The following is a 25,919-nucleotide window of genomic DNA, read 5'->3' as shown; positions in this document are numbered from 1 at the left end:
AAAGAACTGGACAACACTGCCATCTACTGGTTATTTTTTAAATTGAATATAAAAATTGCTCTTGCATACATTTTCTTTTCTGCTTTTATGTTGCTTTGGTACTGAACCGAGTACCGGTAGCCAATTCGGATATCAAGTCAGATATCTTTGTTTTTAGGTTTCGCCTGCACAAACAGCGTAATATTAATAACATAGGTGAAACCTAATGCATTTACCAAAGCTTGTTACAAGCAAGGGTTATGCCAGTTTTTTAAATAATTTTGGCCCAGGAGCTTATCACTCTATGGATTCTGGCCTCATTACCATCTAAGGAGATACTTCATTGTCTGCTTTAAAGCATCTCAAGTATTAACGGTGTGGGGTGGGTTGCCATGGTGTATATTCCAAAATGTTCGCAGGGTGCTCTGCTGATTTGCCAACTACTTTGGACATAACACTTATCCGTAACTGTAGATTCTGTCTTTAGGTCTAGTTGTATTATTAAATACAGTTTTAACTAACACTGACCTGTGCTGCATGCAGAGTGGCTCTATGAGCAATTTAGGTTATAAAAGCCAACAACGAATAAGGTTTCCCCGGGCTGCTTCAGGCATAAAGGTGCAAGGCAGACTTGAAAAGTTTGCATGGAACTGCTCAAGGGTGAGGCGTGAACAACACAGTGGACCAGACAACAAGAAAACAAAAGAAAGACAGAAAAAACTGGTAATTAAACAAGTTGTATAGTTTACATTTTCTTGTGACAGTTGCATGAACAAGTGGAAAGAGGGCTCCCACCGTGGCAGGCTGGGGTACAAGTCAGAGTTCATACATTGGGCCACTATGGCTCGTCGTCTCCAGGGAGCACACTCCAGTCTTCGCACCACAAGAGTTTTTAGTCAAGTTTAAAGCGCAACAGTAATTCTTGGTAGAGTTTTTAAAGAAATGAAAGAAAATAATATTGTACATAAAAAGTAGACCATTATTAGCCCCATGGCAGTCCTTGAGGATGATCCCAAGTTGTAAAGTTCATCAGCTAAGGTGACACACCTGCTGCCAGAGACCAACGAGGCAGCATGCCTGGTGCAAAGGATTAAGGGTGCGGATAGTCCGGTGCCAAGGACTAATAAGGATACCAGTCAGTAAAAATGCATTCACACAACCCTGGATCCAGCAATATGCTGCAATGAATGTATACCCTTAATGGATGGATGCATTTCTGTATCTAGGTATACACCTGGCACGAGCGTCTTATTTATTCGTTTTTTTATCTTCGGTAGGTGTTGATCTGCATGTCACTGTGAGGCTTATGCATGCCTGCTGGCCTTGTGAATAGCCACGAGTTATACCCGTTTTGAATGCATGCCTCTGTGTTTGTATGAAAGTATGTCTACCCGGTGTTGATCGGTTTCTGATGTGTATGTGTTATACTTGTTATCGGGAATATATCCCTGGTAATGGGTTTGTAGGCAAGTGTTATCTACCTGCTATCTACATGTGCATTCTACATGAAGTTCACATTTTTTATAGCTGCAACTATGTGTATTCTGGAGGTATGTGTGTGCCATGTGCAGTCATGTGGTCTGAATGTTAAGGGTTTCGTATTCCTGCATTTTGTGTTCTATATAGTAAGTTAATGAACTTATACTTTATTTTGTCCGTCCAATCAGGCAACCTATTTAGTGTTTTTATTCTCGTAATCAGCATGATGTGTAAATCGCTGTAGGTGTTCTGTAGGCTTATATCGTCTGCAAGCTGTGTCTCCTGTATGCCCACTTGTTATGCATATCTGCATGTAGTGTATTACATGTGCCTGTGTCATCTGCATTTTGTGCATTATAGCGCCTTTGTGGTTTAAATTTCATGCTTTTTGGTTTGCATGTTTTGTACCACATGTCTGTGTACATCCTTGTATGGTTGGATATGGCATACATTCTCTCACACTTTCCCAGAATCCTTTCTGCCCCTGGAACAGGTAAGCTGCTGCAAGTGGGCTTGATCCCTGACTCTCAGGTCACTTTCTCGTGTGCAACGTGTCCTGGAACTTGGTACTGGTGTAACGCAGATGGAAACCCTTCTTATTGATTGTGTCGTCCGAGTGAAACTTGATCATCACTGAATCGCCGGCCGAAAAAATCTCCTCCGGAGGCTGAGAAGAGAGAAACATGAAAAATATTAGAATATGAGAAATGGGTAGCTCACATGCCCTCCCTCCAAACTTCCTTCCCTCTCCTTGTCCTAGCATCACCCGATCACATTCCTCTCATTGCCTGCCTCCTTTCTACCTCCCCTTTTAGTCTCCCCTCTCACCCTAGTCCTTTTATATACTTCCAGTCTTAACAACTAGTGTCCTGAAAAGCCGCCCTGCTCTCCCACTATGCAGGAGAACTTTGTGGAGGTCATGCTATTCCTTCCAGTCATAGAAGTGACCCAACCCTTTCCATGCTATGTGAGAGTGATGGAAGCAGCCCAACTCTTATATCAAATGGACACAAAAACCCATGTTCAACATTTAACTTTCCATAGTGGCCATAACAAGAAGCCTCAACTTAAGCTGCAAGTCTGACCAGGGCACCCAAATACTTGTAGACTGCCAAAGAGTGGCTCCTGCTAAAAGACTACTCATCATTTTCCTTTCTTTTCCACATCCAATACTTGCCCCATTTAATACTTCGCACTCTCCCATCTTAACTTTTCCCTCAACTATTTATTCCCAAACTTAGAGCACTTCTGGCATTTCTTTTCTTTCCTCACATCGCAGCCACATCACTTGCCTTTCTCTGGCTCATTCTCCCTTGGATTGACTCCTTTTGGTTCTCTCTCCATATCTAGTTCTGACAGTGAGAAATGCTTTGTGACAGGCAGGCACACAGTGAATCTACCTGTTCTCAAACTCCTCAGGACTTAAGCAATGCCTTCTAAAGCCCCCAACCTCCATTTCCTTGTGGCCCCTGAATTGTATCTGAAAATGACATCCCCATCTCACAAGGCATGTACCCCTGAGCCGCAGTAGCGCCCCAGCCTTGGCGCCATGCTGTCATAGCCATCATACAGCTCCATATAGTCATAGCCGCAGTCCGCTTCCTCTTCCACTTCGAAGGTCTGGAAGATGAGCTCCACCCCGTAGCCCTCCTCAGCTACGATCACCCACTCGCAGTCCGAAGCACCCGGGTAGTTATTGTCACCAAACTGGGCATGGGAGAAAAGGTCCTTTGTCTTCACCTCAGCCTTTAGGTTTCCCCCACACACTGTAATGATAAGAGTGGGGAAAATGCAATTATAAAGGCAGAAATTGCACACAAAGAAATCTGATGTGATGTGTGTAGGAAGGTGGAGTATTCTGAGGTGATGTTGGATAGGCTTCACCATGCAATACTCTCACAATAACCCAAAGATGGTCCTTGGGTTCACAATAATAAATCCTTAGCTCAGGTACAGTGTCAAAGAGAAGTCAGGCTTTACTAGAGGAACAAACATGTTAAGCATTTCAGAGTATCAACATGGATGTTAAGTAATTGACACCACCCGTAAGAAACCCAACACCAATTTACAAAAATAAAGCAGATTTTTATCTTAATTTAGACACCAAAATGAAAGACATCAGATACATTTAACTGGAGTTAAGGATTTTAGAAGAAAACATAAATCACAGCAATCCACTGCTGCAAAACCTTTGCAATGCGGTCAATAGGAAAATGTGGTAGGACAATCGGTCACTTGCAGGTTGCATTGCGTGGGAACTCAAGGAGGGTAAAGATGATGCGGGTCCCAGGACCAAGCCACGACAGTTAGTTCAATTTTACCTGGCTCGAGAAGCCCGGGTGCAGAGTTGTTCTGGCTGTCTTTGTGCTAAAAGCAGGAGCCACAGGATAGCTGGTTTTACCACTTACACAGTGCTGGTGGGGATCAAGGTGCAAAATGATAGCAACAAAGCCACTGCCGACCCTGGGTGAATGTTTTGCGGAGTTCCCTAGAGGTGCAGCATTGAGTAAAGGGGGTGGTTGCCAGACTGGTAACCAACAAGCCATGGCAGCGATAAACACAGTAAAAAGGTAATTCGACGTCCGGAGGCCCTGTAGAACACTGTAGCCACCTGAAACTTCAGGAGGTCAAGAATACTGAAGGAGGCTGGCTTAGTATGTGGTGTAAAGTTATTTAAGTGAGGCACTAGCAATAATACAGGCAACCCTTATGGTGGTTTTAGTGGTATTTGAGAACCATAGAAGGCTCTCAAAGTGGTATCTGTAGAGAGCAGCCTTCAGGTTTATCTTGAAGGAGTGTTAAGCAGCTTGCTTTACTAGTTTAATCATGTAGAGTAGGGTAAAGGAAAAAGAACCACACAGTGTGTATATAAAAAATATGTCAATTTATTACACAACACTCACTAACACATTGGTATGACTCCTACCTGGAAATATCCACAAATACACAAAAATACTTCAATTGTAAATAGGTAAGTAAGCACAAAACACATGTAGTCTCCAGGGGGAGACTAAACAATATTAAAAAAAAATGGTATGTGAACTGCGACCAAGGCTGGGACTTGGACCAGGAGACTCGTAGGAGCTGGGGACACAAGGAACCACCAAAGGTAAGTACCCAGGAACCCCCAAAAAGGCTGTGTGCAGAGTGGAAAGACAGCCGCGTGCCCAAAGGAAGTCAACGGGAAAGTAGCGGTTGCAGTTTTCAAGAAGACCCCTTCCCAGTGGACCATGAAGAAACACCATGGAAGACAGAAGGTTGGAGAGTCATCGTACCCGCAGATACCCCAGGAACCAGGATACCTACACCAGGGAAGCCAGTGCATAGGTGTGAAGTGACGTCGGAAACCGATGTAAACCACAATGGAGGACTTCAAAGATGCCACTGGAGAAGACAGTGAAAGAGTCCAGTGGAATCCAAGGATGGATTCTTGAAGTGAAGAACCTGTAAGCAGAGGAGACAGAGTTTATGCCACTCTGAGGTGAACAGGAGGCACAGAAGAGCAATGCCCACCGATGTTCGACAGTTCAGAAGTGTTGACAGTGACCTCGACACTGCAGCTGTGAAGACCAGGAGATGCTGAGGAATCCCAGGAGCTGTGCACTAGCTGACTCACATCAGAAGTCGAAAACCAGGGGGTCAGTGTCCGGCAGGAGCACCAATGCGCCTTTGCAGTGCAACAGGCGTGGATATCAAAGAAGGAACAAAGTTGAGACCAGCGAGGTCCAAGAGACTCATGACAAGCAGGAGAGTCAGAGCAGGCATCAAGCAAGCAGGGTACCCCACTGGAGCAGAAAAAGACCCTCAAGAGGACACACAGGCCAAAGGGACAGGATTCATAAGAGGACCTCGAGCAGCTCACCAAGTAGGAAGGCCCACGGTGCAGAGGATGAGGTGAGGAAGCTGTACTTGGCAGGAAGAGATCCTAGAGGCTGGAGCTTCTTGTAGCATCATGATCTATGGAAAGGAGAGCCAACAAGCATTGGCAATTACAAGTTGATGCGGTGCACAGGGGTTTGGTCCCAGTGGTTCCGACGAGGGATACTGGTCTCTAAATTGCAGAGAGGACTGGTCAGGCCTCGAGGAAGTTGCAGAACCACCGCCCTTGTTGCTGAGGCTTTCAAATTCCATGGGACATCCGGAGCAGCAGACCGGTCTGCTTTGTTGAGGTGCCGGCAGATGAAGGGGAGTGACTCCTTCACTCTAATGGAGATTACTTCAGGTGTCCTTGATGAAACAAGTCTGGTGAAGATCCTGGAAGAAGACGACTTGAGGAACAGCGAGACCAGGAGTCTTGGTTCCAGGTGAAGTCCAGCAAAGTCCAAGTGTCCAGACAGTTGAAGAGTGATGTAGTTTCAGTCTTGAGTCTTGTCCCATGACGAATTTTATGACCCACCCACAGGTAAGTCCTTAAGTACCCTACGAAAATAGTTGGAACAACTCAAGGGCCCCTCCCAGAGGATGGGCTGGACAAAGGGGAGGAAATCCCCATGTCCTTTGCCCGGTTTCGTGCCAGAGGAGAAACCAAGGGCTACCCTGAACTGGTTCCAACTGGAGTATGCAAGGAGGGCGCCAAATGTGCCCTAAAAGCAGTCGGGTGGAGCTGGCAAGCACCTCCACCCCAGCTCAATACACTTAGTCCTGTCTTGGAGGTGGTCACACCTACCTGCGACAGGAAACCAATTGTTCTACCTTCCCCTGCTCGAGCTTGGCTCAGAAGCAGGAGGGCAGAATCGTATCTGTGGTCGGCAGCAGCACTAGCTTGCTGTCACACCCTGAAAGGCTGTTACTGGGAGTACGGGGGTGGGAGGGGTACCCCAAAGGAGCCTCCCAGTACACTGGAATGAGTTTTGGGGTATGATTCCAACATGTTTGATAACAAACATGACCAGGTTCGGTGCAGCCACTATATAGTTAGACATCTCGTAATTACTGATGTCCACTATATGTTTCAAAATGACTTACTGCACCTTCAAAGCCTAGAGAATAGACTCTGGGGTTTGTAGGGGTGTCCTGCTCATGCAGGCCCACCCTCACACTTATAACCAAGCACCCTGCCCTCAGGACTGAAGAGCCTGCCATGGGGTGACTTAAAGGTTTGAAGTGAAGTGACCTCACATATAAGGAAACTTATATCTGCCGTTAGAGGTGCAAGCACCAACTCACACAGGCTGCAATGGGAGGTCTGTAGCCACAGCTGGGAGTGTGCTCCCATGGGCGGCCCAATACATGCTACAGCCCATGGGAGACCCCTGGGGTACCAATAGAACAAGTTACTTACCTTCAGTAACTATATATCTGTAAGAGACATATATTAGTTATAGATTCCTTACCTTAGAATTACCCCCAGGCGTCAGACTGTATCCAGAGACATTTTTTCATAGCAGTACCCCTGCGCGTCGATAGGTGGCGTTGGTCGACTCCGCGTTTGTCGTTTGTGTCATGGTTGATGGGATGACGTTGCGGTATCTACTTAGATGCCACCCTCGCGGGCTGACGTCAGTTTTTTACACAACATTCCACCCTAGAAGCGCAGAGCCATGCAAGACACTGCCCACTGGTGCACAAAACTAGGGTCCTGAAAGAAGTCCTTAACCCTAGAAGTCAGTCTGCAGAGCGGGGAGGATGGGTGGGATGGTAACTAATATATGTCTACAGATATATCGTTACCGAAGGTAAGTAATTTGTTCATCTGAAAGAGACTATTAGTTATAGATTCTTTACCTTAGAATAGATACCCCAGCAATACCAACCCCGGAGGTGGGTTGCGAACTGAGTTCACACCAGGAAGTCCTGGAGAATAGAACGGCCAAAGAAGCCGTCTCTCCGGACTTGAGAATCCAGGCAATAGCATTTTGTGAACGTGTGCAGAGATGCCCACGTTGCTGCCTGGAAGATATCATGAAGGGGAATTCCACGTCCCAAAACAGTAGTGGCCGCTGTCGCCCTGGGGTAGCAAATATTTTTATGTTAAGAACGACCCTCCGAAAGATGGTCCAGTTTTACACAGCTCAACATTTTTTGGCGCCCACATAGCCAACAAAGAGTTGGTCATCTACCCGGAATTGTCTTGTGTGATACAGATAGAAGGACAGCGCACGTATTGGATCCAGACGGTGGAGCCTCTCTTCCTCCTTTGAGGGATGTGGAGGTTGAAAGAAGGTGGGCAAAGAGATGGTCTGTCCAATGTGGAAAGAAGTAAGCACTTTGGGAAGAAAGGAAGGTCTGGTTCTTAGGACAACCTTGTCCGGATGAACAGCTAGAAAAGGAGGCTTAGAAGACAGAGGCTGAAGTTCACTTACACTGTGAGCAGAGTTGATGGCAACTAGAAAGGCTGTTTTTATGGTTAAAAGTTTGAGAGGACAGTTATGTAGTGGCTCGAAAGCAGCGCATATAAGGTATGTTAAGACCAAGTTCAAGTCCCACTGAGGCATTGCGAAAGGAGTAGGAGGAAAGAGGTGAGTAATGCCCTTAAGAAATCTACTTACAATAGGGAACTTGAAAAGAGAAGGCTGATCAGGAAGCTGAAGAAAGGCTGAGATGCCTGAGATATCTCTTAAACGTGCCCAGCTGGGCTAAAGAAAGGGGGAACAAAAGAACCTCAGAAAGAGGGGCAGAGAGGGGATCCACAGCCTTTGCTGTGCACCATGTCACAAATTTGTTCAATCTACATGCGTAAACCGTCTTAGTGGAGGGACGCCTGGCTGCCAAGATAACATTACAGACTTCGGGAGGAAGGTCAAAGGCTGTCAACAGTCACCGCTCAATCTCCAAGCAAGGAGGTGGAGGCCAGTGCGTCAGAAGATCCTCTCAAAGAGGCAGTCAGATCGGAGGGTCGATGGCCAGTTGTAACAGCTCGGGATACCAGACTCTTTGTGCCCAATCCAGAGCCACAAGAATGACTTGGGCCCGGTCGCGCTTGACCTTCTTCAGCCCTCTGGGCAGAAGTGGTGTAGGCGGAAAAGCGAATAGAAGACCACAACTCCACTTGCGACGAAAAGCGTAGATGAGCGAGTGCCGCCTTGGAAATTCCAACGCGCAGAATTGCCGACATTGCGCTCTCTCTTCGGTGGTGAATAGATCTAACCAAGGCTCTCCCCACTGCTGAAAGAGACCTTGCACCACCTCCAAGTGAAGACGCCATTCGTGATCCATCATGCACCCGCAGCTGAGTTCGTCCGCCCTGGTGTTCTGTGAGCATTCAAAGTGTTGAACCACCAGGGATATGCCCTGATGTTCCAGCCATATCCAGAGGCGAAGAGACTCTTGACATAGGGTCCACGACTCCACCCGCCCTGTTTGTTGCAGTACCACATGGCAGTGGTGTTGTCCGTGAACACCTGCACTACTCTTCCCCAGACAGAGGGAAGGAATGCCTTCAGTGCAAGACGAATCGCCGGGAGCTCCAGAAGGTTGATGTGGAGCTCGGACTTCGCCGGAGATCAGAGGACCCTGATCTCCGCCTCCCCCATGTGGCCGCCCCACCCCAGAACTGATGCATCTGTCATCACTGTGAACTCTGGTTGGCAAAGGGAGATGGACCTGCCGTTTACCCAATCATGGTTTGTTAGCCACCACTGCAACTGGTGTGCAGTGCCCTCCGAGATATGGAAGCAACAGGCAAGATTCCCCTGATGCTGTGCCCACTAGAATTTCAGGTCCTACCGCAGAGCCCGCATATGCCACCTGGCATGATCCTCCAGCAGGATACAGGAGGCCATGAGGCCCAGCAGCTGCAGGGTCATTCTTACCGATACCCGGGATAGAGGCTGAAAGATCAGAATCATAGCCCGAATATTCTGGACTCGTTGCTCTGGAGGATAAGCCCGCAACTGCATTGTGCCCAGAACCGCTCTGATGAAGAGGAGCTTCTGAGAGGGAATCAGGTGTGACTTCGGCACGTTGGTAGTGAACCCCAGCGAGTGCAGGAGGTCCACCGTAGTCTGGAGGTGGGAGACGACAGCCTGGGGCGAACCCGCCTTCAATAGCCAGTATACAAGATAGGGGAAGACTGGAACCCCTGATCTGCGCAGATGAGCTGCAATCACTGCCATCACGTTCGTGAACACCCGAGGGGCGCTGGTAGGGCAAAAGGGGAACACAGTAAACTGAAAATGCTCGTGGCCTACCGTGAACCGCAAGTAGTTCGGGAAGATCCGAAGGTACCTGTCCCCGGAGGCTCTTATCCTTGTCATCCTGGCCCTGGTTACCTCACGTTTAGACTATGCCAACTGTCTATACGTGGGGATTCCAGCCTACCATCTTCAACGGCTTCAACTGGTGCAAAACCAGGCTGCCAGATTGATTTTTCAGCAACCAAAACATCAACATGTCACCCCACTGTTAAAAACTCTGCACTGGCTCCCTGTTGCGCAACGATGCATCTTCAAACTTGGCTGCACCGTTTTCAAATCTCTTTTTGTCTCCGCTCCTGCTTTTATTTCTCTTTGCCTACACCCTTACATCCCTCCCCGACACCTCAGATCCTCTGCTCACAATCTGCTGGTCACTCCTAGGTTCAGACGCAAGAAGCACGGTGGTGCTGGCTTCTCCTTCCTTGCCCCATCTACTTGGAACTCCCTTCCCCTCCCCATTCGGCTCATCTCTGACTATACCTCCTTTCGTAAATCTTTAAAAACTCATTTGTTCCGTCTTGCCCACAGTTAGCTGTCCATCCCCCCTGCGCCCTAGCCCACTGTCTTCGAGCGCCAAGAAACCAATTGGTGTATGAGCGCGGTATCAAAATCCTTTAACATAACATAACATAACATAACATAACAAGTAACGCCTGTGGTCTGGCAGGATGGGGATGTGGAAATAGGCGTCCTGCAAGTTCAATGCTACCTTCCAGTCTCCAGGGTCGAGGGCAGACAGAACCTGAGCCAATGTCAACATCCTGAACTTCTCCTTCAGGAGGAAAAGGTTGACATCCCGAAGGTCTAAGATAGGACGCAGGCCTTTGTACCAGAAAGTAGTGGGAATAGCAACCACAACCTACTTCTGGCACGGGGACGCGTTTGATTGCTCCCTTGGCCAAGAGAGCCGCAACTTCCTGGCGGAGAAGGGCCAAGTGATCCTCCGACATGTGATGGATTTGAGGTGGCATGGATGGAGGGGGTAGTCTTGAAGGGGAGGGAGTAGCCCCGTCAGACTATCAGCAAAACTTACATGTCCAACGTGATGTTCTGCCAATGGGGGAGGTGATGGCGAATCCTGCAGCCCACTGGCAACTGGTGGCCCTGGAGGGTCGGACTAGGAAGGTTTGGAGGCTGCTGCGGAGGGGGCACTGGTGGACTGGCTCACTCGCTGGCCCCCTGACCCACGATGCTGTGTCCCACGTCTCCGGCCACAAAAAGGCTGAAAAGTTTGCGCAGGCCTGTGGCCCTGGGCGGAACATGGAGGGGCACCCCTTCCATAGCCACGAAAGGGGCGAAAAGCAGACTGAGCAGGACGGGTGGTAGCGAGGCCTAAGGATCTGGCCGTAGCCCTAGAATCCTTAAAGCGCTCGAGCGCGCTGTCCGCTTTGTGACCAAACAAACGACAGCCATCAAAGGGCAAGTCCAAAAGAGTCGATTGGACATCGCCCGAAAAGTCAGTGGACTTCAGCCAGGCATAGCGTCTCAGGGCTACCGACGTGGAAATTGTTCTGCCTAACGAGTCAGCGGTGTCCACTCCACACCGAATGGCGAACTTGGCTGCATCTCTACCCTTAGCAACGGCATAGGAGAGAGTGGCCCAGGCCTCCTCTGGGCACTGTGGCAGCACCTGCGCAACCGTATCCCACACTGAGTGGATGTAACGGTCCAACAGGCATACAGTGTTCACCGACCACAGTCCCAAGCTGTCGGAAGAAAACATCTTCCCAAGATGATCCAGCTTTTTGGATTCCCTATCAGGGGGAGCAGTAGGGAATGCGCCTTTGGAAGTAGAGACTTGGACTACCAAGCCCTCAGGGATAGGGTGTTGGGAGAGGAAAATGGGGTAACCCGGGGCCGGGCTGTGACGTCAGGCGATCATCCTATCCACAGGAGCCCCTGTGTTGGGCCTGGACCAGGTGTCCAAAAGGATGTCAGTGAGGGCCTCATTGAACGACAGCAGGGGCTCTGAAGAGGACGCTGCCGGTTGAAGCACCTCGGTCAGGAGGTTAATCTGACTGCCACTGTAGGAAGCTCAAGGTTCAGGGCCTCAGCCACCATACGCAACACCACTGCGTAAGATGCACACTCCTCTGTAGCCATGGTAGGGGGAGAAAGTATACCGAGGTCTGGAGAGGTGTCCAGACGACTGGTATCACCCAACTTCTCTCTCCAATCCAGTTCATCCAACTGGTATGCAAGAGGGTCCACAGATGCCTCCCAGTCCTCCTCGACCTCATCTGGTTGCCACTCAGGGCGATCAGGAACACCAGGATAGAACAACGGTACAAAAGTACCGGTCGACGCCTGATCCGGCGTCGGTCAACGTCGGTCAGGCTCCGTGTCCATGTTGAGGTGGAGGCTGGGGTTGACGTCGGCTGGGGACACAACCGACGTCAGAGGTGTCGACATTGGATTCATCGAAGAGTGGTGGTGGTGGCTCCCCGACCGGTCCCGCGACCTCCCTCTGGACCGGTACCTTGAGTAGCACGGAGCGGACCGCCGGGTCTCGAGAAGCTTTTGGGACTGCTCCGGCAAAGACTTCCGGTTCTTGGCCCAGCAGTCGGAGCACGACATTGGGTCGTGCTCCAGACACCAGAGGCACACGAGGTGCAGGTCCGTAACCGACATCAGTTTGAGACAGGAGTCACAAGCCTTGAAGCCGGTCTAACACAGCATTCCTGGGTGCATCAGGGGTCAACATAACTCAAAAAGGAAATCAACAAAAGTAAAAAAAATAGCAGTCAAAAAGTGAGTGGAGGTACCGCTCTCCCCGGATCTGCGCTGGCTGGCGTGAAAAAAGAAAGAACTGATGTCAGCACGTGAGTAGATACCGCAAAGTCATCCTGTCACCACGGCGCCGACGGCGAACGTGGAGTTGACCGACGCCACCTAGCGACGCGTAGGGGTACTGCTACGGAAAGAAATATCCAGGTGCAGTCCGACGCCTGCTGGTAAATCTAAGGTAAGGAATCTATAACTAATAGTTTCTATCAGATACCTGGGTACCTTAGTACCATATACCATGGGCTTACGAGAGTATACCAGTAACCAATCGTGGATGTTCAGAAGTACTTACCATGGTCAATTTAGGGAGAAAGCACAGTGACTAGGGTACTGAATAGCAGGATCCCAGTCAGACTAATCAAAAACATACTGACCCAGGCAAAAAATGGGGGTAACCATGCTAGAAGGATCCTACCTTCCTACAACTACATTTCCCAAAATGCACTAGACCATCTAGTTCTGGGCGTTATCTGGGAGGGACCAATGGCCAGCAATTCTTCGGTTCTGGTATGTATTTTTTACCTGCGGTCACTGGGGACTAGTCCCACTAGTCCAGAGGAGTCTGGTGATGCCTTCTGCCCTCAAAGGGGTCCCTCTGTCTGGGGAAACTGAGCTTTGATCCAGGAGAACTCGCGTTAACGCAGTTCCAGGAAGGTTGTCACAGATGCTGTGTATCACGCATTTTGATTGTGCAGCTCCTGTTGTCGCAGACACAGGTCTCTTCTTTTGTCCTTATTGCAAGTCAGATCAGAACTGAGGTTCTGGTGTCAGGGGTAGCCCTTAAATCTTAGATTTAGGGGCATTAGGGGTGTAGGTGTAAGCGGCAAAGGGGTTACTAGCCCCTGCTGCTAATGCGCCCAGGAGGTGATAACATCTGGGGGTGTAGGTCACCTTTTCTAACCGGAACCTACTATTCTACCACTTTTAAAATGGCTTAAGTCTTCCTTAGCTGTACAGACCAGGTAGCCCACCCTAGAAGTGTGGCTACCCTTCTGGGGTTGTACACAACCTGAATGCCTGGGTACAAATGTGCCTGGGGGCCGGGGAAGGGGTGTTTCCTACTTTAGGAGGCCGCCTGGCTGCATATCACAGGTGGTTCAGCCTTTGAAGCTCACCACTTTGAGGTGCCATTTTACTAGCCAGCCTGTCAGGGAGTGAGATGTGACTTCATTCCCATCCAGGCCATTGTTTCGGACTCCTGGGAGAGTTCACACCTTCTAGCAGGGGAGTCAGATTCCTGTCTTGGAGGCAGCAAGCACAGGCTGGCAGCCAGAGCACAAGAAAAGCTGGGGCAATCATGTGAGCAACCTCTGAGGTAGCCACTGGGTGCATGGCACATCGTCCTTGACACAAGATGCATGTCAGCGGTGAGGAGGCATGTTTTTGAAATGGGTAGAAATATTGTTCATATGGCTGGAAGGTGTGTTTAAGTTGTTCTTTTTGCTTCTCGAGAACTACCGCCTTCAACGTTTCCATCTCGGAATTCATCCGAGCCATCTCATCATTGGTATGACTGCAGAATAAGGTGTGCCCCAAGAAGGGAATATTAACAAAACACTGTTGAGATTCTTGAATTAAGGCTGTAAGACAAAGCCCGGAGTCCCTTCTTAGGGCCATGACAGTACCCGTGTGCTGCCAGTGATGAAGAGTCGGCAGCAGCACTAATAACTTGGTTGGAGACCATCATGACCTCCTTTACCACCTCAAGGAAGTCCTCTCGTCGATCTCTTCGGAGGTCTTCTGCAAACTTTTGTAAGGAGTCCCACAAGGCTCTCTCATCTCTGTCCAGCAGGGCTGACACACTTGTTGCTTTCATGGTGGTGGCAGTAGTACCACAAACCTTGCACCCTACTGAATCTAACATCTCAGTCTCTTTGTCTGGTGAGACTGTAGACAAATGAGTAGTGGGGAGTAGTTTCTTTACCACAAGGATGACCACAGAATCAGGGAAAGGGTCTGAGCGAAGAAACAGTGGGTCCTGCTCTGGAGGTCTATACGTCTTTTATAGCCTCAACATAGCCAATTTGGTTGAAGCTGGTGTAAGGAACAACTCCATGGCTGTTTCCACTAGATCTGGAACCAGTGGTAGGAGGGGCCTGACATTGTCCGGTGGTGAAGCGTCTCAAAAATCACTGATATAGATTGAGTGGGAGCCGGCATTGGAATGTTCAATTTTGATGCGCCTCGCACAAGCACTGCTTGAAAGGTGTTAATGTCATCCACTGGAGAGGCACTAAGGGAGAATCAGACAGTGTAAGTGAATATTTCCCAACGCTGGAGGAAGAAGACAAAGAATAATAGGAAGAACAACATTTTGAACATGTTCTGGACCTGGACACATGATGGAGATGTGTGCATTGAGAAGATGGTTGTGATGAGGAACATAGGGACCTACGGTGATACCTTAAATGTCTTAAACGATGACAAAGTCTGGAATATGATCTTCGAGGGGAAGGCCTAGGAGGTGCAGCAACCAAAGGTTGTGGCTGTGGAAGCTGCGGTGGCGAAGGAGGTGGAAGTAGCACCAGAGGAGGCGGTGGAGGTGTAGAAGGAGGTGAAGGCATAGTCTGAGGTGGAGGAGGCGTAGTAGAGTCTGGAGACAGTATAGGTGATGCTGAAGAATATGCCCTGGAATATTCAGAGTCAGAAGTGGATGGTAGACATCTTGGTCTTGATTTACTGACTTTTTCCACAGGTCTAGATTGTCTCAACATCAAAAGCCTTCTCCACGTTGATTTTCTTCTATGTCTCAACATCCTGGTACCTTTCAGTGTCGACCTCCTAAGTCTCAACGTCGTCTCCTCTTCGACGTCAACCCAGCCCTCGAAGGTGAACATGTAGAGATTTTACCATGTCTTGACGACGATGCCCTTGACTTGCAACAACATTGTTTTTGGTAGTAACCTTTCTTTTTGGTTCTTTCACACCTGGAGTCCTCAGAGAAAAGTGGAAGAGCCCTAGTAGAGGACTGATCCTCTCCTCGGTCCTTGGACATCCACCTTCTGATTGCGCCTGCTGCCTGCGTCGCTTCCCTGTACCATGGAGGTGAATATTGTACCTTTCCCTCAGGGTCTGCATAGAAAAATTCCTGCAGTGTGGACACTTCTAAGGAATATGACTCACAGGAAGGCAGATGATGCAGACATCATGAGGGTCAGACTTGGCCTTCTTTCTTCCACAGGCTTGGCACTTGTTAAATAAAGATTGAATTTTATTTGACCAAGCAAAATAAAATCTGTCGAAATAAGATAGAAAAACACTGGTACAGATTAAATCAGTTGAGTGAAACAGTTGTCAAACATTCCCTACTGAGATTTTTGAGGACAAAAGCCAAAAAAGGCAGAGCTCAGTCTTCCAAGATACTGTCACCAGGAGAGGAAAAGAAACGAACTGAGGCAACTGCCACCTGCCTGGGCATGATGGGATATTGGAGGGTCTTTAAAGGCGCAGACACTCTTTTCACATTACATAATGACAGTCTGAACGGCTACACTGTCCTCTCTGTCTTCATCTTTCTCTTTTTAAAAAAGGGGTTGTGAAAGAGATTTAAACAGTCAAATACTTCTGTTGCACTTAATTTTCCTGAAATGCATATATACTTATAAATTTATTGCCCTTTTTAAAACACAGTCAGAAGAAATTGGCCATTGCAGTCTTTCTTATAGGCTGGAACATATCCATGTCTTAAGTGTTTTTCCAGGCCTTCCTGAAGAAAGGGGAACATCTACACTTAAGAAGAGATATTATAAGAAGTGCTCTGCTATCCCCACACAGAGTTTACCTGAGCCTCTAATGTAGATTCAAACAATGAATGCCTAAGTGGGGATAAACAAAACTTTATTGGTTTATCCTGACATTGATTTATGTCATTTTTCTTTTTAATTCATTATCAAATTCTTTTTATATCTAGACAGAGAAAGACCGTCGTCAACTTCATGTATTGCCATACAATTTTCAACACAGTGAGGAGTAAATCATAAATATTTACAAAGAAAAAACATAACAGTAAACATGTGATTATAAATACAAAAACAGTGTGCTCGTAGTTTTCAAGAATAAAACAATTAACAGTTGCCAAAACTCAGTGATCACAAACTGAATCGTCAATACAAATCCTATGGGGCGGAAAAAAGAGCTTTTAAGGTGTCACCCCAGTTCCTGATACAGTATCAATCTATTCCTATTTAAATCAGGGACTAGATGCCGATTAACAAACGAATGTCGCTGGCATTAAATGCCATAAAAGGATGAATGCCGACGCGTTTCGAGTCCCGCTGTCTGATTCACAGGACTCTCATCAGGGCAGGATGAGTCAGATCCATGGGAACGGTTTACAAAAAAGAGAAGTGGGGGGAAGATTTTTACAAAGAGGTCCTCAATCCATTTAATCTTTAAATGAATTGCATCAATACGATGCAGCATACCTTATTTTTGTCGTAACCAAGGATGCGCTCGCTTTTAAAATGTCGTCAATGCCGTGGACTTCACACTGCAATAGAGTGAACCTTGGATCAGAAATGTTCCCAGAATGAGCCAATTCATGCTCGTGTGGGCGGGGGACACAGGGTTATTATTTACCTTGAATCTTCTTGCTCAGGCGGCGTATCTGCCGCCGTGCGAGTGTATTACATTTTCAGATCGATTTACATCTCTGAAAAAAATTCAGGCAAAACATAAGTATTTTGTGTGTCCGCAAAGTGATAGAAATTCATTAGAAAGCAAGAGAATTACTCGTAAGTAGAATGCGAAGAACGCGGAAACTAAGGCCGCTGCTGCTTAAAGGTGCTTCAGTTCTGTGGGAATTAAAAGGACGGGAGAGAGTCACTAAACTGGTCCCAAATTGAATGATAAAAAGAAGCAGCTAGGACTGCTTCAGTGGCTTACCGTTGGAGGGCACGACTAACAGCGTTTGTCAGTTTCACTCTGCCACGGGTTCATGCAGGTAGCAGGATCCGCGGATATGCCATTAAGTTTAAAAGTCCGGTCATGTGATGTTGGTCTGAACAATCAGACTGTCTGGAACCATAAAATCAGTTGCAGTGTCTTATGGGATTTGTAGTGAGGCCAAGCAATTGTTATGATGCATGTGGCTCTCAGGCCCTATTAACTTCACTCAGACAGTTGTGTCCTTTGTTGACACTGTCAAATTTCATAATGAGATATGCCTCTTTTCGCAATAACACAGTTTCAACGCTGGACTGATGTTTGGGGTCAATTCAGACCAGAACTGTCCATTTGAAATCATTTTCACTATGGTTGTGATTCAAAAAATGTTCAACCATCGGTGCGGACGAAACTTTTTCTTTATTTGGGAACGGTGTTGTGTGATCCTTACATTGATGGATTGGCAAGTCTTTCCAATATACACTCTATTGCACGGACATACCACAGCATAGACCACATTCTTGGTCTTACAATTTGTGAACACATCGTGTTTCCATTTGACCCCATCATGGTCAAAAACATTTCCTTCCAGTGTCGTTGAACAGGACACGCAATTGCCACATTTGTGATGCCCACATATGGGTTTTAAATTCCATTGCGCTATCAGGTCGCTTTTCTGCTTAGGGATGTAGCTGTCCGCTCTTATTAGCTGTTGACCTATGCTTGTGTTTTTCCACATGGCGAAAATTGTTTTTTGTAAGGGATGTTCTAATGTTTCCAATAAATGCCAGGTTTTTAAAATAATGTGTTTAAATTGATTTGTGTGCTGACCAAAGGTTGTTACGCAAACCAATTTCTCTAGCTCAATCCATCGATGTAAGGATCACACAACACCGTTCCCGAATAAAGAAAAAAGTTTCGTCCGCACCAATGGCTGAACATTTTTTGAATCACAACCATAGTGAAAATGATTTCAAATGGACAGTTCTGGTCTGGATTGACCCCAAACATCAGTCCAGCGTTGAAACTGTGTTATTGCGAAAAGAGGCATATCTCATTATGGAATTTGACAGTGTCAACAAAGGACTCAACTGTCTGAGTGAAGTTAATAGGGCCTGAGAGCCACATGCATCATAACAATTGCTTGGCCACACTACAAATCCCATAAGACACTGCAACTGATTTTATGGTTCCAGACGGTCTGATTGTTCAGACCAAAATCACATGACCGGAATTTTAAACTTGATGGCATATCCACGGATCCTGCTACCTGCATGAACCCGTGATAGAGTGAAACTGACAAACGCTGTTAGTCGTGCCCTCCAACGGTAAGCCACTGAAGCAGTCCTGGTGGCTTCTTTTTATCATTCAATGTGGGACCACTTTAGTGACTCTCTCCCGCCCTTTTACTCCCCACAGAACTGAAGCTCCTTTAAGCAGCAGCGGCCTTAATTTCCGCGTTCTTCTCGTTCTACTTACGAGTAAGTCTCTTGCTTTCTAATGAATTTCAATCACTTCGTGGACACACAAAATACTTATGTTTTGCCTGAATTTCTTTCAGAGATGTCAATCGATCTGAAGATTTAATACACTATCACGACGGCAGATACGCCGCCTGAGCAAGAAGATTCAAGGTAAATAATAACCCTGTGTCCCCCGCCCACAGGAGCATGAATTGGCTCATTCTGGGAACATTTCTGATCCAAGGTTCACTCTATTGCAGTGTGACGTCCACGGCATTGACGACATTTTAAAAGCGAGCTTATCCTTGGTTACGACAAAAATAAGGTATGCCGCATAGTATTGATGCAATTCATTTAAAGATTAAATGGATTGAGGACCTCTTTGTAAAAAACATCCCCCCCACTTCTCTTTTTTGTAAACAGTTCCCATGGATCTGACTCATCCTGCCCTGATCAGAGTCCTGTGAATCAGACAGCGGGACTCGAAACGCGTCGGCATTCATCCTTTTACGACATTTAATGCCAACGACATTCGTTTGTTAATCGGCATCTATTCCCTGATTTAAATAAGAATAGATTGATACTGTATCAGGAACTGGGGTGACACCTTAAAAGCTCTTTTTTCCGCCCCATAGGATTTGTATTGACGATTCAGTTTGTGATCACTGAGTTTTGGCAACTGTTAATTGTTTTATTCTTGAAAACTACGAGCACACTGTTTTTGTATTTATAATCACATGTTTACTGTTATGTTTTTTCTTTGTAAATATTTATGATTTACTCCTCACTGTGTTGAAAATTGTATGGCAATACATGAAGTTGACGACGGTCTTTCTCTGTCTAGATATAAAAAGAATTTGATAATTAATTAAAAAGAAAAATTACATAAATCAATGTCAGGATAAACAAATAAAGTTTTGTTTATCCCCACTTAGGCATTCATTGTTTGAATCTACATTAGAGGCTTAGGTAAACTCCCTTGTTCTACAGTATAGTGTGGCCCGACCTACCCTCTTTCCCACTGGGCCCAACCCCCTTTCTTTTTTCAATCCCCACACAGAGGCAGGGCTATTCAGTGCTTATGACTATCAATGGAGATCCTGCGAGACAGAACCAGAGAAAACAGCATGCCACCTTAGCCAACAGAATCACAACAGCCAATCTGCTTGAGAACCTCAAGAACGAGGGCCACTCTGGAGCCAACATTGTGTCTTACAGAAATGTAACTTCTGTGTGGCCAGCATCTCATTATAATCAACACCGTAACCTAGCCAGAGGTCTTCATAATAAACAGTTGACCCTAGAATTGGAGAAGCAATACTTCAAAATATCCAGCATTTTGCCTTACAGCCAGGAAAAGAATAGCTCAATGTAACCAAGTATTTTCCCTAAATCCAGGCGAACATTATTGGACACCAACCAACACCCACCCTCCCAAGGAGCCGGAGGAAAAATGCCACCTTAGGCAATGCCATGACCTACAGCCAGAGCAACATGCATTATTGTTAACCAGCTTTGTGTCTTGTAGTCTGAGAAACTACAGGTCACTGTAAACAAAACTCTGCTTCATAGACATGGAAGCCAGTTCTTAAAACAACCTGCCTAACAACTAGAGGAATACTACCTTACCATAGCCAACACCTTACCCGAAAATGTTAAGAACAATATAAACATACAAGTGGCAGCAGAGCGCTATCCAAATGTCAAGTAACAATAGCAATATGTTGTTCTGTATTTAAACTAAGTACTCTCTCAAGGGTCTTTGTTTTATTGATCTCAAAGGCTTAACTAAGGACTCTCTCATGGTTCTTTGTTTTATTGATCTCAAAGGCATGACAGTGACCAATGTATTCCCTTAGGCCAATGTCACACAAAAAAGATGGGTGCAAGTTTAGTTTACAGCCAATCAACCATAACCACCCAAACATCATGTCTATTAAATGCATCCAAGGTTAAATTCAGTTATTTTAGATGTGCCAGTGCCATTGAGAGGTATTAATGGCATGGAAACTGCACACATCATTGGAAGAAGGGGGTGTGGACGATCAGGGATTTGGTAACCTGCAGGAAGACTATAGGATCAAGATGCTTTCCAACCTGAATATGTCTGGATGAAATGTCAGCTAAGGATTAAAGTAGCCTAAAGCAGGTCTCCAAAATCTGCATGATGTCTCTATTTATTACTATGGTGTTGGTGCATTTCTTGGTCATTTTGGTAAGTAAAGGCTCAAGGTGTATAATATAGGCAATTATTTGTGAGATCAGAAGTGAGCACTCATATTAGAGAGTAAGGCATAATTTGCCCTCCCTGAGTTTACAGCCTGGGCAAAAAATCAGAGGAGTGCAATATGGAATAACCAGTAGTTGCAAAAAACACCAGTAGTCACTGTGAAAGTGAAAATAATCATACTAGTAGACTGATTATGCCCCAGATGCATTCCTAAATTAATTGGTAGGCTAAGCAGGAATGTACACTGATGGGTAACAGGCCTTAATAGCCAGGGGAAGCCTAAAGACAGGAACTGGAAATGTCTAAGGTGATTTTGAATAGCCTGCTGGAAGCATAGTGCTGCATTGGACAGTGGTGTAGATCTGTCAAATAGACCTTTTGGGGAAGTAATACATGGGACTCAAACATAAGGTTATAAGGAGGTTTATGGCCTATGGAGAGGAAGGGGTGAAGTAAGGGGTAACAGCCAAAACAGCATGTCAAAAGAATGCCTTTGGAATGCTAGTGCCAGTGAGAGGACACTATGAAATAATATAAGAAATTACTTCCTTACCGTAGCTCCAATTCACCAAAGTCGGCATAATTCTGTTATTCAAATCCTTAAAACATTCTCCATTGTCAGGTGGGGAATCCCTGAGATTTTTAAAATAGCAATACACAGTGTAAACAGGGCTGTAGACCCAACAGCAGTGTACATTTAGTTGCATACCCACCTCATTTAAATCAAGCCAAACGTCAGCTAATGAGGTGGATGTGCATTGCTCGCTATGCCACGTCGAAACTACCACTGCTCAGATTTCATAGCGGAAGTGTGAAGGATGTAATGAAATGGGCAGTGAGTCTCTGACTGGGAAGGAAAGAGGGTCTCTTGGGAATCTATGAACCGTTCCCGAGAACCATAGTAAGAAGCAAGTAATTTACTTTTTTTCCTGCGGAGAACTGTTTATAGATTAACATTCATAAGCAGAGTACCAAGAAGTATGAAAACCATGTGATATGCTGAATGCACGCTATATCCTATTCACACAGATAGTCTAATAAGACTTCTTGGCCCAGTAATCCTTGGTGAATGTTTTCCTGTTTCTCCATGTAGCTCTACAGTAGATGTCTTGTAGAAGGACTTCTGCACAGAGCGTCACAACAGCAGAGACACTTCAAGGAGACTGCACTGTCAACTTATTCCTAAGGGTGTGCTTTGCTTCCTTGTGGCAGAAAGTGATGCAGACTGGGATTCAACAGGCAATGCCTTGTTTGGCCAAATAGCAGCCCCTGCACGGACAACCAAAAGAGACCAAGTGCTGGTAATAAGTCCTAAGTTACGTCCATGTAGTTAATGCATCTGAGCATACCTGGTAAGTAAGTAAAACACTTTATTGTATAGTTAGTAAAAACCATTACAAAATATTATACGACAATATACAAAAATACGGAGGGTTTATATTACTGTTTGTGTGATAAAAATGTTATAAAATGAATGGGTCTTTTTTTCTTTTCTTAAAAGTGCACGTGTTCCAGATTCAAGATTTTGCCAGAGTTCTTAGTTTTTTCTCGAAATTGTCAATGAATTTGGCTGCTCTGCAAATGAGTTGCGGATCTACTGAGCACAGGATTAGTATGATCGCGGACCGGCAGGTGCGTATTCCATATCCTTGAATTTGGGTTTTAACCAACTCCGACGTTCCTGGGTCAGAGCCGGGCAGATACAGATCAGATGGATAAAGTCTTGTCTTCCTGCGCCACATAATCCGCATCCATCACGCTCTTGGGGCTTCCACTTTGGTGACTCAGCATTTGTTGGGAAGCTAGCCAGCCTTAGATGGAGGTGTTTCCGTTTGATGAATGGCGAGAAAGCAAGGTCTAGGAAGGCTGCCGGTGCAAATTTTTTATATGATTGAATTGTCATCCAGGCTTGGGACCGACGACTGAAAATTAGTTTATCGTCGAGCAATGAATGCCTGTTGGCGGCCTTCTTTACCAGCTGTTTGAAGGGGGATACTGGAAGCTTAGATTCCCAAACTGCAGCCAGGTCAGTTAATTCTAATGACGATTTAAGATACTTTGCGTAGTGAGAGTTGGGACTTTTACTAATTGTCTACATGGCACAATGTAGTGCAATTTCTTGGTTCATCCAGACATCGTACCAAAATTTTATAGTCCTGTACTTTTTCAGCAGGACTTGGGATTGCAAACAGAATTCAAGTCTGACTTGTGCGGGTGATGCATTGTTAGGTAGCGCAAATATACGTTTATAGACTTTCATTGAACTTCATCCAGGAGTTGTGCGATCTTGCCATGATGTAGTACGCTCCCATAAGCTATTGTTGGGAGTAGCTTAGCTTTTATTGTCGTTAGAAGGGGGGAGACCAGGGGGCCTTTAGGTTCAGTCACCAGGCAACTAAATGAGTGCAATAGGACCATGCCCTTTTTTCCATGCTGTTGAAGTGCATAGTGAAATTTAGGCGCTTGTCCAGTAATATCCCAAGATATTTATAACTTTCAACCGCTTCCAATTTAACATTGTCTATGGTGAAAATTGGTTGCACTTTGTGATGTCGGGCTATTTATTTCTAGCAAGTTCAGTTTGGTGTAGCGTGACAGTTCCTGTAGCAGATGGTGTAAGCCTATTCTTGTCTGGCTTAATAGGACCACGTCGTCGGCATAAGACAGGTGTGTTATACAGAGATTACCTAGCCGCGGTGGGTGAGCTTAGATCTGATCAAGGCTTACTGATAAATCCGCCATACCTGGTGAATATAGAGCATTTTCAGCTGAGGTTGATGGATTTAGAAAGAAATATCGAAATAATAGGCTTTGCCTAAGGTTGTGGTGTGCAGGATGGCTTTGTCCTTAGTAAAGTGGAGATTATTGTGAAACCCAGGAGCTGCTCCACTCTCCTTTCTAATGTCGGAGCCAAAGATAGGGCAGACATCCATGAAAGGTGTTTGAATTATACAACATCGATAGGGACGAAGGGTGGTTACATGAGCTGGCTGAGTACTGTGTTCAGTTTCCATGGCACCAGGGAATGTTAAACTGTAGGGAAGGCTCAGAAAAGACCTTCCATGAACGATTTGATGGCCCCCTGGGAAAAGAAAAGGGCGAGAGTCAAAGGATCGTCTGAAACTGGATACTGCAACCAGGCGTACTCTTACGGAGCCATGTTTCACCCCTTCCTGGGCCAGGTGAAGTAAGTGCAGTAGAATAATAAGCAGCTCTACTGAGACAGGACGAATGCTTTCACCCCATGTACAAAAATGCTTTCACTTGGTGTAGGTCTAGATTGTAGGAGGGATGCCAGACAGAAACAGGATCACTCCACAATCTGGAGAAATTTTCTAATTCCAAGTGGTCTGGAACCAGGAAGTCATCTTCAGAGATTCAGGCCATGGCATAAGACCTGTCTGTTCTGCCTAGAAAGATGACTGGGAAACATTTTCAGTAAAATCAGTGGGTATTGGAACAGGCAGATTAGCTCAGAGTACCAGAAGTTACATGGGCATCCAGAGCTTTAAGAATCAGGAAACATCACACTGAATTTGCCTTCAACAGAAGCCTGGGGAAGAGGGGAAACAGCCTCAATGCAAAAATGATGGACTAAGTCATCAAGAAGGGATTTCCCATTAAGCCTGGTTATCAGGACCTGCTTGCAGAAGAACACCATTTTTTGTTCTGAAGTGTCAAAACAGATCTAGCTTGGGATGGCACCGCTTCCTGAAGATTTGCTGATGTTGCTCTTGGCGAAGCTACCATTCGTTGCAATCAAACAGAGAGCAGCAAAGGGCAGGCAAAGGTTCTTTTTGGATCCCTTTTAGATGTTCCTATGAGACGTCTAAGCCATTTAATATGGACCAGTCTCATAGTAACACTGCCAAGTGTAGGACCTTGTGCTTACCTCTTCTGCTTGCTAATGTAATACATAGTTTGTGTTTTCGAGAATCTTCTGAGCAGTCTTGTTTAACCGTAATGCTAAGAATATTTGCAGCCCAATGGATAGCTTATAATTCGAGAATGTTGACAGAGTGATTTCTCTTCTGCTGACTACTGGTCCTTTGTGAAAATGTCCTGCTTGAGAGTACCAGAAACCTACATTGAATCATCAGTTATCACAACAAGTCTAGATTGTCTTGATTCAAATAGAAGACCAGCTTTTAGATTTTCTGGAAATCTCCACCGCAACAGAGCTTTCATAAGGTATTGTGTGGCTTTGACGGTGTCATTCCATGACCTGACCCTGTTACTTGTTGCCACTACAAATCTATTTGTTGCTGAATAAGTCACATCCGTAGCTGGTAAAAAGTGAACAATACTATGCATGAATACACGACAGTGCAGTGGCTTGTAATCTCCAATAGTGACTGAATTGTATTTGCAGAAGCTCGTTGCCAAGGTCTGCAGCTTTGCAATGCATACACTTAATAGAACTGCTTTTACTAATGTTGTGTACATGACTTCTCCATGAACTGATGGCATGCAGCAGGGTGGATGGAAGATTTGCCCATGTTGAGTGTAGAGCCCTGCTAGTGGACAGGTTATTGGAGGCCGTCATGAAGGACTGCGTTTCCTGAACAGAGGAGGATTTCGGCAGCTGAACACCCAGATATGAAGAGACCCAGTGGCATTGAAAAATGATTGACTGGTGCAAGACATTTGTGGAAGATTTGGGGTGCAGATTTTAGGCCAAAAGGGAGTGTTGTGAATTGGTGGTGCTCCTCTCAGATATTTTCAGTGGTTTGGGTGAATGAGGATGTGAATATACGCGCCCTTTCAATTCAAGAATGGGTGGAATACTCCTTCCTTAAGCAACAGATCCCCGATCTTAGCTTGACTGCTTGTATTAGTAACCGAGCAAACAAAAGGAGATGATGGACGGAGCACTCAAACTTTTTAAGACACTCACCCCAGTCACAGATCTGGGTTGAATCCATCATCGTTCTTTAGCTAACTTCGCCACCCCAGTTCACA

General features: G+C 46.0%; 1 protein-coding gene across 1 annotated transcript in view; it reads right to left on the bottom strand.

The window, feature by feature from the left end:
- Positions 1-700: 700 nt before the first annotated feature.
- The window catches only part of BMP1 (bone morphogenetic protein 1), a 629,932-nt gene continuing 604,713 nt past the window's right edge, over positions 701-25,919 (bottom strand). The window contains exons 19-20 of the mRNA XM_086943688.1: positions 2,974-3,224; positions 701-2,125 (exon numbers count right to left, since the gene is read on the bottom strand). Of these exons, the coding sequence (XP_086799814.1) occupies positions 1,991-2,125; positions 2,974-3,224 (386 nt within the window). The 3' untranslated portion in view covers positions 701-1,990. The remainder of the gene's footprint in view (positions 2,126-2,973; positions 3,225-25,919) is intronic.

The sequence above is a fragment of the Lissotriton vulgaris genome, chromosome 11 (genome assembly GCF_964263255.1).
Source record: "Lissotriton vulgaris chromosome 11, aLisVul1.2, whole genome shotgun sequence".
Taxonomy (NCBI): Eukaryota; Metazoa; Chordata; class Amphibia; order Caudata; family Salamandridae; genus Lissotriton; species Lissotriton vulgaris.
Note: the sequence above shows the minus strand (reverse complement) of the source record. Positions and strands in the feature narration are given on the sequence as shown.